Raw genomic sequence first — 13,658 nt, forward strand, 5'->3', positions numbered from 1 at the left:
GAAAAGTTGGAGAATACACATGTATCTTCACTAGGAAATGATGGATTGCTCTGGACTTTAGTGACATATATTCCTAAGAATAAAAGTGAAATATTTCTCCCTTCCTCTCACAAGACAGGGCTTGAAGAAGGGAATAAAGCAATTTTAACAGTGTTAGAAAGCCCTGTGCTGTGATCCAAACTGATCAAGTAAATTGTAAAACACGCATCATCATAAACTTGTCTTTAAAAATAAGCCTGGTAGTTAAAGCTTAAAATCATTTAAGCAAGACTTCATCCCCAGCTTCATAAGGGGATAGAAAGACATTTTAAACTTTTTCAAGATTTTCTTTTAAACAGGATATGAAGAATATAGCTTCTCCTTTGGGTTAGTCTCACCTCTAGACAGTATCAAGTCCATTTCTCTGCTTGCCACAGCAAGTTTTAAAAAAAGAAGTACATGCACCTGCCATTCTCCTGGTTTAAAATTGGTTAGCATTCTCCCTAGCACAACTCTCTATTCCAGTTTTTAAGGTGTTTAAGGAACAACACTACTGTAATTAAAGCAAACTGCCACAGAGCAATGAATACAGAGGTACAATACTTCTATCCTTAGCTCAGTAACTCTGCTAGCACAGTGTCAAATGTGTTTTCCCCCAGTTAGGAACCCACCAATACAGATGCCCCAGCATTTCACCTGAAAGGCCTTGAGATTCAACAGTGAGCTCACTCTATCACTTACACCTAACATATCAAATCTCCTCTACAGAGATAAAGCAAAACTAACTCACCACCACCAAAAGTACCAGGAGTACCTGTTTGTCCAAGTACCAGGCAGAGCAAGCAGCAAGAAAAAGGGCATTTTACTCTCACCTATTATTTTCCCCAAAGCCTTCTTTGGCTCATTTTGTCTTCTTGCAGCCTGATTACAGCACACAATGTCTTAAACTTGACTACTACCTTGCACTTTTTCTAACGCTTCGTGAACCCCTTTAGAAGTGGGGAGGGATCCCACCCAGTGGTTTGATGGATGCTGTTTCAATGGATTAATACCAAATAACTCAGGTACAAATAGTGCTTATCAACGTGATGGGAACTGAGAAAAAACCCAGCTGCCTCACAGAAAGAGCTATTTAGTTCTCTACGTTCAAAAGTGGTGACCCAGCATTAGGTTAGTAAGAAGAGTTATACATACCTCCAAGGCAGATTTCTGTACCGTAATTTGGCTGTAAACTCTAGACCCTTCTGGGCAAACAGTCCTCAGTTCGTCTTTATTGAGGGAGAAAAGCTGAGCACCCGTCAGCACACCGAGGCTATTGACAGTCCTGGGGTCACACCAAGGGAACAAACAAGAAATAAGCAAAAATACACTAACCAAGGGAAAGAAGTAGGTTAGCTTCATCCTACATTCTCTTAGATAGGGCTATTAAATCAAGACAAAACTTAATGCAGCAGGACCCGAAGTCAATTCAGTATCTGTTACAAGTGCCTTTTGGTGGAAGCTAATATATATAAATTTTTTTCCTAAATATATCTATATCTCTATAGATCTTTAACCACAATGATATATATGTATATATAATATAGACACATAGATACATAAATATCTATGTATATATATGTGAAAAAACAAATTCTTTTTTTCAAGGGTGCAGCTGATGTGTCTTGATTTTCAGAAGGCTGCTTGATTTTGAAAAGTGGGCAGACCACATCCTAATTACTGACAGGAAAATAATTTTTAAAAGTTTTCTTACACTTGCACTCAAACTTACACGGGGTTGAATCCTTTGGACTGCAACCACGCTTTCACATCCTCAGGTGAAGAGTCGTAAGTGATGTTAACTACCGGGATGTTTGGTCGTGGCACATGGAACTTCCTCTGGGCAGCGCCTCGGCCGATGGTGAGCCGGTGGACAAGTTCATCCTGCACCTCCTCCATCTGCGATTTCCTGCCTAGAGAGAGATATAACAGGAGTTATTCTCAAGACTGCTTTATCAAAGCCAGGTAATTTCTTACATTACACTTCCAATCTTAATTTTTTTTTTTCTTTCTTTAAAGATTCATTCACTAGATCTGACGGAATTATTATTCTCCTTTTTCCGCAGGGAAGATTTCAATATTCCCACTCCTCTCTTTGCAAAACAAAAAGAGAGCAAAAAAACCATCCCCAAATTCAAGTGAGACCCTAGAAAGAGATGAGCTTGATTTTGCACAGAGGTGTAGATCAGTCTGACAGCACCCAAGCTGTAGAACAAAATGATCACAGAGGGTTATTCAATTATCACAGTCTGCATTTCTTCAAATAGAATTATGATGTTTTAAAAATGAAAACAAAATAGATGAGGAATAATATAATATTGCTTACACTGTGGAAAGGCAGCACTCTCCACAAACATTTTTTAATTGAAAGCTCAACTTTTTATTGCAAATCAATGTAGGCAAAAAGATTTCACTGCTGCTGACACATATCACCTTATATCTAATAAGCTATTATAGTAATCACGTTTTTGAAGTGGTTTTAAGAAATTTGAATTCACTCCAAGCCTAGAGTGACTGGTTAGCTGAAACAATGTCACACCTTGCATTAAAAAAAGAAGAAATAAAAAAGTAGTTAACTCTCATCACCAGACACACAGGAAATGGGAAAGACTTTTAAAAAAAAAAAAACCAAAAAAAACCCCAACCCACAAAACTGTACAAATCTGCTATCCCACAGAACCCATTTGTCTGAAGCATTTAGTTCAGTTGCTGGTAATTAGCAGGTGACAAACTGAAATGCTTTTCAACAAAATCAATTATGACAACACTGAAAATTGTTTAAAAAATCCATAGAACCTTTTATGTGCAATTTCACAAAAATAGATAGAATCCAAAAGGGTGTAAATAACTTTCTGGGCACAGAGAAGACTCTGATTTAGCACAGTTAAAACTCTCCACGCAATAACTCTGGAATTACTATGGAAATACTCTGACACACAACTTCAACTGATCTCAAAAATTCTCAGGATCTCCTTGCTGAAATATTTTTAGTCATCTTTATTCAACCTTCTCACTTTGATACACAAACAGTAACTGCAGCACCTTCCCTGATTCACTCAGATGGCAAAAGCTATTCCTTTTCTCCCATTACACCAACAGCAACAGAGAAAAGCAACACAACTTCAACATAAAAAAACTCTAAGACAGTAAAAATGTTTCTTTCTCTACTTTCCTTTTATCTTCTCCCCAAACCTCTCCAAGGATCTCTAGCCCATCAGACAAATGAAAACAAGCTTTATGTAGGCTTTTAGGATTTATTCTTTTTTAATCACCACAACAAAAAAAGAAATATCCTTGGTTTAGCCATTTTCTTTTTTCTTTTACAAAATAGCCCCAGGTTGAAAGCAGACAAAATATCTCTAGTAAGATATGTGAGGCATTCAGGCCCTATTTTGTTGGGTTCCCCCTCCACCTCCAAGTGTGAATCGGAAGCCAAAATGACATGTGCTCAGTGATATGTGAAGGTCTGAGATGAGATATATGAGTAAAGCCTTTAGGCAACGTTATCGAAGCACGCACCAGTTATTTTCCCAAACAGGAAGAGAGCAAGAAAACGGCTATCTTCCTTCTATTTACACAGATTTTGAAAGACTGATGTTTTATCTAGACCAAGACTATATCAAAAGATAAATATTTAGCTGTTAGATAACAGATTCTTACTGTTGTTCGATGCATTACCATAAACAAACAGGATACCCTTGGTGTGAAGCAGGTACCACGCTGCGTGGTCTCTGCGGGGTTCAGGCGGGTACCTGGGCAGCAGGTTGCCCAAGAAGGGGCAGGGCTGCCCACTGCCTTTGCCGAGGCAGATATTTTGCGAGGGCTGTGAGGTACCCGAAACCCATCAACTGGGCTTGAGCGATAGCTCCCGGGAGGGCACAGGAGCTCATGTGTGTGGCGCAGGGCCTTAGAGGCAGAGAGGGCAACAGATGTCTTGTAACCACTTAGTCTAGAGCAACCCTTCACACCTCACACCCTCCACCCGAAGCCAGGATGTTTTCAGGATGTTCTTCATGTTTTCCACCCGTAAGGGATAGAGGCCATTGTGGATTCAAGGAAACATACCTGCTACAGGATGCAAAGTCCTTCTTACATAGAAATAAAATTATCATTTTTGTGCATATGTGTGTGTGAAATTCACCCTCACTTTCCGCATCTTTTGTAAGTGCGTGGGTTTCTGTTTTTATTTAAGTAACAAACTGCCCCAAAGAGGACAAAGACAGAAGCTGGCCCTACTGTTTCTTTGCAAAACAGCACTGAAGCCTGTTCCTCCTGCCAGGCTGTTCTCCATTTATAATTTCCAGCCAGCCTAGAAAAGCCTAGCTGAAAATGTTAAAAAAGTCCCAGAGCCTTCTTGAGTCAGAGCTTAGGCAAGAGCTTGTCTACCACCAGGCAATGTCAAAGCAGGCTCCACCAACTGAGTGTGGTGATCCAAGCAGGCATGCTTCCCATCCACTGGGGACAAGGGGGAAAAGAAGCCCTTCTGCAGAAAGGATTGCACTCAGTGCCAGTTTTTACCTCAGGTGGAAGCAGGATTTTCTGATAGGGCAGGGAGGCAGAGGATCGGAAAAGCTATCAACTCTTAAACTGCAAAAAACTCATTATTTTAACTGCTGTAACTGGCAAAGCTATAGCAAATGCTTGCCTACAAGTTTCAGTTATTTTCGAGCCAAGCAATCACATTGCTTAAAGTGCATTTAGGACAGAAATTATTGACTAAAGTTCTCCGAACCTAACTTGCTTTCAGTCAATAGAGAGTAGGAGCCTCAGCATCAGTTCGGCTTTATATTTACAAGGTGACCTTAATCAGAACTTTCCATGACTCCCACACACTGCTGGATGCAAGTTACCATGTTTTCCAGCTAAAGGGCTATGCAGTATGTTCTCTCATCCTCCTAAGACAAGCACATGAAAGTTTGCTCAGCAGCCTGCCAGTTGCTCTTGCTTTGACCAAGCTAAGGGGACCTGATTATAAGAGGAGTCTCCTACAACACTATTACAACATGGTTTCTATGCATCAGCCAGACCTGTAAGTCTTCTTGCAAGCCCTGGATACATGTTTCAGAATGGTGCAAATGCCCTAGAAATATGGATGACCATGGACAGAAGCGTAAAAACAGCCTAACTGATTTTAAAAGCAATTTAGATTGCAATGTGTCAGTGAGTTCAGGTGGAAAACATACATTAGCCAGAATACCAGCATGGCCATTTACGGCATTGCAAACCACTGACTGAAGATCCCAGACAGTCATAAAAGGAGAAGATTTAGGACTGGGACAAGTGCAGAAGTGTTTTGTCCCTACTTACTGTTGTGATTAGCGAGAGTCAGAATACACATACATAGAAAATGTGTGTTTTAAACATAGGGTTAAAGCTAAATACTTCATAAACATTTATCTGAAACAGAAGGTTTTAAGGAATTTAAGGATTAAGCAAAACACACGGGAATGGGAGAAATACTTTTTTTCTTGCTTCTTAGACAAACTTACGATCCACAGCAACTTGCTTCTGCCTCTGGGCGTCTCGTGCAACACTACCACCGCTGTCGCTAGATGTGCTGCTTTGGCGGCTGATGGTTGCTGGCGCTTTGGGCACAGGAACCGGTATAGGTGCTGGTGCGCTAGGAGGGAGGGGGACAGCCACAGGGACAGGAGCGGGTGTTGGAGGTGGTGAAGGAGTAGCAGGAACTGGATCGGGTTGTTTTGCGACGTAGTCCGTCCTTTGTTTCTGAAAAGATGCAGAGACGCTCAGTTCGACAGCAAAACTTGGACAAGACATCAGACAAACTCAGGTTTCTGCAGAAAATGCTGGGATGCTTTGCACCAACTGATTTAATTTATTACACAAAGACATCTTATTTGCCAGATATAGTTCCAAAATGTGCCAAAACTTGATTTGGCATCAATTTCCTTCTCTGTCGGACAAAAATTCACAGCAATGACATCATCTCAAACACGTTTGTTTCTTTCAAACAGATGAGTTCTAGAAATCAAATTGTTTTTAAATCCCAAACTTCCATTACTGGCACTTTTTAACAGTTTCCAAAATTTTTGAACTGTTGGACTTAGTGTAAAAATGTATATTTTAGAGAAATATGAACATATCCAGCCACACCTAAGCCTGACTAATGGTTTAACTTACAAACGTCACTGGGCTTGAGATAACACAGTGTTTCTTGAACTGCACACACCATTTAAGAGGTTCCTGCTCCTCCTACCCATTCACTTGTGCCTTTTCAGCTATTTATGTGGCTACTACATGCCACCTCAATGCAATAATCCAATTAAAAAAACCCAACCCCCAAACTCCACAATTCTTGGAATAGGGCTGTTGTTTCTTCCCGCTTTACGCAACGTTCTAACAACATGCAAATTATCTTGCTGCTAATAACTAACGAGCAGGTGTCTCAAGAATAATTTGGGGGAATAATTTCTTTTCTCCTTCTTTGCATTTAGAATGGCACCAGTTACAGGAAGATGCATGTATTTTCCCAAAGCAATCCCAATGACAGACAGGTAAGCAACCTATGCTACCCTTTTCTTTCAAACTCCACATCTCACTGTTTTAACATTGCTCCCTCTCCACCATTTTGGACTAACATAGCTTGAAAGTTTAATATTGAAGTTTGTTTGCTCAATAGAGATGCCTCATTTCTTAGTCATGAGAAGTCTGCTTACTTTGGTATGAAAATAGATGAGTACATTCCCCAGATTCATTGCTCCTTCCTGAAATACCTTTCCCTATTTCCTTGCAGGCAGAGGGTTTATGGCAGATCAAGTAAGGAAATATTTGTAGGAGCCATATGTTAGAATCTGAGCAGCAGATCACTGCCCTGACAACAATCAAACTTTCATTAAATGTCAGCAACTGCCCTTACGCAGCAATCCCCAACTCAGTAAGTCTAACTGATGGACAAGGCATTTTGTAGTCAATGTAACCTGGGACAATTACAGCTAAGTTATGCTGAGTTATACCAGCAGAAAATTTATCCCATCAGCTTCTATGGCAAGTCAATTAAGCCTAGGAAATAAGCCTTTTGTTTCCCTTAGACAATTTTTCACTTAAATTGTAATAGTCAGCTACTGAAGCAAACATATAGTCTTATAATACATTCCCCATTAAACCTTTTTGGTTTTTTGTTTGTTTCTTTCTTTTTTTTTCCTCCCTTAGCATTTAGTTGCTCAAAGGCATTCATCTCAATTATTTTGTGTCCACCTTGTGTAGTGCACTGTGGAGAGATCAAAAAAAAAATCATATGATTGACTTTTCTGTATTATACTACTTCGATGTTAAGACAATAAATGTTTTTTTAAATGTCAAATGCCAAGAAAAGTGAAATGCATAATATAAAAGAGAACAAGCAGAGTAATGTATATTTAAGAAACCTGTCCTTTGGTGGGAAGAGAGTACCCTACCAGGTATATAGTAAATATACCCTAATTTATTGTATACAGGTGTACTGTGGTATATCCAAAATCTTGTTAATTAATTTTAAGATTTCACAGATATTAAGATGTTCTAATGATATTCACATTTTTTTTAATCTTGTTCACAGAATCCAGTTCCTAGACTGTTATCTCCACAACGTACCCTTATGTGTGCCCCAACCTTCTTAAACAACACGCAAGGAAAAAGCAAGGCTTTTTTTATGGTAGAAAGGATTCATTACAAACCAAGGCATCAACTGCAAATCACCACAATCATAATCCAGAAAAAGCGATAGCTAAATGCTACATGTAGCTCTCAATGGATACTACTGATGTAGCTTCAAAAACATGTTGTACTGCACTCACAAAAGCCTCATCAAAATGACTTGCTGGAGTGAAAATAAAAATTAAACTGGAAGCATCACTCAAATTCTAAATTTACAGATGAAACTATGTTGAAATAACTTCACATTTTGTTGAACAGTGCGCAAAAGCCAATTATACATTCAAATCACATTTAACATTTCTTTTTTTAACACTTCTTTTTTTAACTCCAGATCTTTTGAGGACATCCACACATTCATCTCATCACTTCTATTCATTGCTACAAACAAGCATGCACTATAGAATTTGGCGACTACATAGTCCATAAAAGTAATTTTTGAGGTTCAATATCAGAAGAGTAATTTTGTTACCTCTGAAAGCTCTCCCAGCAATTGCTGTGAGGAAAATGGAGTAAATCACATCAAACAATGTTAGAAAGGTAAGAAGTAACTGCCTCACACATCAATCCTGAAATTTCATACACATTAGCAATTTAAAACAAAGGAACAACAGTGCTAATAATTAGCTCTTCTTAATCACTAAGCAACTCACATAGTGAGTTATTCTCATTTTCTTTTAAATAATGAGTGGAGTGCTGGCTACAAAACATACATATGTGACACCATAAAAGCAATGAAGTCTTTTCAAAGCACCTACCCAGACAGAAACTTAGAAAGAGGTTTAATAAAAAACAAAACCCAAACAAAAAAAACTTACAATGGATTGAAGATCATAAGGTGAATGTAGAGAACACTTGCAACTGTAGAACAATATGCATTAAGTCACGGCACATTATAAAAAAGGAACTTATTTATTTTTGCTTAAGAAATGTTGGCTAGCTTAGAAGATAAGGTAAAGGTCACTGCTGACAGACGTGTACTCACTAATTTGCTGACAGCCATAGGAACAATGAACAATTCTGGGTTTTGTTTTCCATTCTTCCTCATATTTTTTTCCTTTAAAAATAAACTTGCGATCCTCAACTTATGTAAATAGGAACAAATCCTTTAAATTATTTGGAACAGTGACGATACACACTCATTAAAAATCTGGATATATCAGAAAAGCTTACTGCGACTACATTTATTTTCTTTTTTCGTATTTTTTGCCAGAAAATCTTTGTATTTACAGGAAGAAAGAGGTCCCAAAGCTCTTTGTCAACACACTACAACTGCATGTTGTCAAAAATCAAGATTCACTATGATTTGATCTATTTTTAACGCAAGCAAAATAATAAGCTTGAGTAAAAGTGCTAACAGTATCAACCCTAATTCTCGATCATTGTAAAAAACTGGGGACAACATATTTTCAAATACATTTTGGCATCAAAAAAGGGAATATGTGTATTCAAACTATAGCAAATACAGACATCAAAGAGGCATTGGACACAACCATAACTAGCGTTAGTGCTGGGAAGTGCTCTCATTAAGTTAACACAGACACAAAGCTTCCTATTTACTCTCTTTCCAAACATTTTAGTGCCACATTCCTGTTTGCACAGTGACAGGAGTTAACCAAGAGGGCTGCAGAGCATTCAGCCTCAGTTTTATCAATGGCACTGTGGTTTGGATGTTTTCTTGAGACTCATTTTAAGAGCTAAGGGAGAACCAACTACTTGTCTTCACCCAAAAGGGACAATGAGGTACCCAAGACTGGAAGAGCAAATTTCAAGCAAGGTCTTTTGCCAGTTTCCTTTGGTGGGCTCAGCTATTACGCAGAATCAAACAGCTGCCTATTAAAATCCCGTTACAAGTCACCTAACTAGCTCTTTGCAGGGTATAAGGAATTCATGTTTTTATTGGATTTATAAACCTGCCTTGCTAAAATCTTGCCAAAAAAACAAGAAGTATATTAGGATGGAAGAAGGAGAAATTTAGACAGAATTTACTTATTCAAATTGGTATTAGCTAGGATTAGTCCCCATTCCTTAAAAAAAAAATAAAATTATGGGCACACTGGGCACTTTTAATGCCTATCATTAATCAAATCCTTTTTACAACCGTTCAGTACATTTTTGTGTAATAAGTGGCATCCCATAATTTGGGATTGGATCAATGTTGAATTGGACAGGAAACAACTTTTTTTTTAAAGCTGTCAGAAAGTCTTGGTCTGATAGCAACTTTAAAGAGCATTTGATACGAAATGAGGTAAAAGAGATACTGGCTCTTGGTCAAAAATCATGACATCTCTTTGGCCACTGCCAAATGAACACCTGGCAACTGCATCTCTTCATTATCAAACACTTCATGATCTGCAGGAAAGATACCAGCTGGCAAAATAAGAGTATGAATCTATGACACTAACTTGGAGCACAAATGCTGTGCTTGAGGGGAAACAACTTCCCACAGAGATATTTCAAGTGAGCTGCTAAACAAAGAGATTTGAAAGAAAGGTTTTGATGGTAGGTCACCAAGAAATGCAAAGGATGCTTGTCCCAAGTGAGGTGGAGACTTTTGTCTTGGTGTTTACATACCATAAACATGCCTCTTACATACATGGTCACACTTCTGTGGACAGTCATGTTTTTTTAAAATAAGACTACAGGACTACATTTGGCTTAACACTCTTGGTGCCTCAGGATTTCATACACATCACTGATAATATAACTGTCTCACCTCACAAAGGGTGTCATGAGATTAATTAACATGCACACCAAGATACACCCTTCTATCCCAATTATGTTCTTCAAATTTCTCTTTCAAAAGCATTAAAAAAGTTAATGAAGTGCACAGTAAATAGGAAATATTATCATTAATTACTTTCTAGGTTCACCAGCAATACTCATACAAAAGAAGAAATCAGAGTGCTTGGGAAACTGTTTATGTTCATACATAATGGGATGGTGAAGTATCACTGTTGGTTCACAATAAAAAGGCAGACTAAACAACCAACACCACAGGAAACTCGGATAAACAATAATTAACATTAGTGGAAAACATAAATAATCAGCAAAATGCTCTCCTAAACGTACAAAAGTACCAAACAAGCAAACCCATGGTTTTCCTGAAACTAATTCAACTGACCAGAAGACAACGTTACAGCCTCTGACTCACAAAGACAATGAAATAACTAGCATATTGCTTGCAATGTTCCTGGAAGTATCATCTTAGACAATTCAGTGCTTTCAGGTAACTATCTGGGACCTGGATACTGAAAGGGATTGAGAGAAAAATCAGGATCTAATCTAGTGTGTGGACTCAGAGGTCACTAGGAGAGGGAACAGAGTGAGAGTAAAACAAACTTTGCAGCTCTGAGAATAATTGTGATAATGAGGCATCCATCTCTCAGAGAAAGGGTGTCCGTCTGTAGAATAGTTGAAAGAAAATTATCTCTTTCAATGGAATCCTTAATCCTTCCTAATAATCTGGAAACATCCTTTGGTCAGCTGTGCTTTGAAGGCCATTAGTCTGTAAAGAAATACACTAACCTCGTACATAATGCTTATCTGCGGCTCACCGCAGCAGACTACTTTGAAAGCGGTCTTTCAAAACCAGAGACGACATCGAGACTGGCAAAAGCTGCACAGCACCAGGCGCTGTGCCTGCTTTCGTTCAGGGTCTGGCAAAAGCACTGATAGGAACCGCTTCAATTTCCTGCTCTACCCACAAGTTCTCCTGTTTGACCTTGGGCTAGGCAGTCATCCCTTCAATGCCTCATTTCTCTCTGAAATAGCAGCAATGTCTCATAGCACAGTTACGAAAATAAAGAGGGTTATGCAAACAGATCCCAAATGAACCATGTATCTATCACAGGGAAAGAGAGAAATGAGCAGGCTCAGGAAGGGTAAAATTATAACAATCATCATAAAGTTAAGAACTACATTATTGACATGTCTTGGTAAAGACTCCATTTACCCTATGTAATTCATTATATTCCTAAATAATTTCATAGTATTTCAAGCTCACATTTGAATATGATAAAGCTGTAGGGAACAACCTGCCAGAGGGCAAAGAAACGAAACTATATGATATGTTTTTCTCTGACCCTAATTTTCATAGATCTGTGAAGAATGCTTTGTGAAAATGATGATTTTATTATTTCCCATGTCACGTCATTATTTCAAACAGAAAACTTCAACACCTGCAGTGCATTACAAAGAATAGTTTAAAAGCCTCTACTCAAAACTGTACTCAGTCTGCTCAGGATTTCGCAACAAATTCCAAACACACAAAATGACATGCACCCAAAGGAAAAAAAGTCAGATCTTTAGTTCAGGATTTGAAAAGCACTCGGGATGCATGCTTCACTTCACAGACAGGCAAATACCATAATCAATTTAGAATGAGCTCATACATTATAGGCAAACAGTTAGGGATAGGAAAAACTCAGAAATGGTCTGGTTCAAGCCCATCAAGCTCAAGACAGGTCTACCACATTATTGTGCCAGAAATAGCATAGGACCTGTTTCTCAAGAGAATTTCCGTATCCACGGCAAAACTGGAAATACTGCAAAAGCTGCAGCTTTCACGATAGCTGTGCGTGCAGAATCCGGCACAGCAACACCTTCGACTGGGACTTTAAGATGAGTCTACAGCAGAGACAGTCAACAGTGACATTATGGCATTTCTCATATTTCGGTCATCAGCTGGAGTGTGTAGGCACAAGAAATGAATATTAGATTAAATTAAATTAAATTTAACTTCAAGTTTCAACAGAAGTTTGGTTTGCATTTGGACTGAAAAAGTCCAATTCAGAGGCAGGCCTGGAATTTCTGCTTAATCCAAACTTGCTTGCCTAACTTTTCAAAATCATTAGAAATAAAAGGGAAGAAATGGGTCTTAGAAAATACATCCTTTTATTTTATGAGTCTCCAGCCTACTTAAACGTTGTCTAAAAATACACATTACAACTTTATCCTGTATATCCTTACCCAGGTGGACAATTGCACTTATGTAAGATTTTTTTTTTTTTAACCCTCTAATTCTCTTCAATACATAAAAGAAACAACAACAAATAAACTCTTAATTCCACACCACAACATGAAAGAAAGAAAACCAAAATCAGGTCAGGAGACTAGAGTGCTATTAATGCACAGGCACAGTAATTGAAAAATACCTGTTTTGTGCATTCAAAAGCAAAGACACCTATTTTTTATGACTCCAAAATTACAATAATTAAATAAATTCAAGACTAAGATAGAGACACAGAGAGACAGAAAATAAAAAGAAAAGCTAGCGTTCACTCTCCTAGGAGAAACAAAGATGAACCTACCTTAAATAATTCAAACTCCTTCTTTGGCATCAACAGCTATCAATCCACAAAGGATATTTGCAATTAAAGTAAATGCATACACATCCATTAGGATCGAAATTACTACCTCTAAGCAAATAAGCAGAAAAAAACCCTTAAGGGAAAACATTTTGCTGTATCTCTATCAACTTTTTTCCCATGTTAGACTCTACGCAATACAGAAATCAGCCTTAGCCTGTACAAAACTATAAATCTTTTGACATATCAGTGGAACATGCAGATATTTTAGCCTTGCTGTCAATCTTTTCCTGCTCCACACGCACACATGCACACTTCAAAAGAAAGTCTTGCTGCTGAGTGGACGGTACCTGGATGGTGCGGGTATATGCAGGCTCTGACCAGCCTAGACCTCCTTCTTGATTCCTCAGAGGGTCCAAAATGTTGTTTGGCACAAAGCCTGTGCTGCCACTTTTATTCTGAACCTTCCACCACTGCTTTCTGTCATCCAGAATCTGAAATAATTTGGTAAATTAATTACATATTTTTTCTGACTTTCCTTCTACCAGTACTTAGACTGTGCATCATTTCAAAACAAAACCATAACTTTGCCAGGTTCTGCAATTGCCAACAGATCTTACAAGATGTCCCTAAGAAACCCCTGTAGGCTTCCTTGATTATCACCATCATTAATTCTACATG

At 38.3% G+C, this 13,658-nt stretch overlaps 1 protein-coding gene across 6 annotated transcripts in view; it reads right to left on the minus strand.

The window, feature by feature from the left end:
• EPS8 (EGFR pathway substrate 8, signaling adaptor) overlaps positions 1 to 13,658 on the minus strand; it is a 140,917-nt gene that overhangs the window by 5,534 nt on the left and 121,725 nt on the right. For all 6 annotated transcript variants that reach the window (XM_069807808.1, XM_069807807.1, XM_069807810.1 and 3 more), the window contains exons 18-21: positions 13,328 to 13,471; positions 5,508 to 5,745; positions 1,751 to 1,931; positions 1,174 to 1,303 (exon numbers count right to left, since the gene is read on the minus strand). In XM_069807808.1, the coding sequence (XP_069663909.1) occupies positions 1,174 to 1,303; positions 1,751 to 1,931; positions 5,508 to 5,745; positions 13,328 to 13,471 (693 nt within the window). The remainder of the gene's footprint in view (positions 1 to 1,173; positions 1,304 to 1,750; positions 1,932 to 5,507; positions 5,746 to 13,327; positions 13,472 to 13,658) is intronic.

The sequence above is a fragment of the Haliaeetus albicilla genome, chromosome 19 (assembly GCF_947461875.1).
Source record: "Haliaeetus albicilla chromosome 19, bHalAlb1.1, whole genome shotgun sequence".
Taxonomy (NCBI): domain Eukaryota; kingdom Metazoa; phylum Chordata; class Aves; order Accipitriformes; family Accipitridae; genus Haliaeetus; species Haliaeetus albicilla.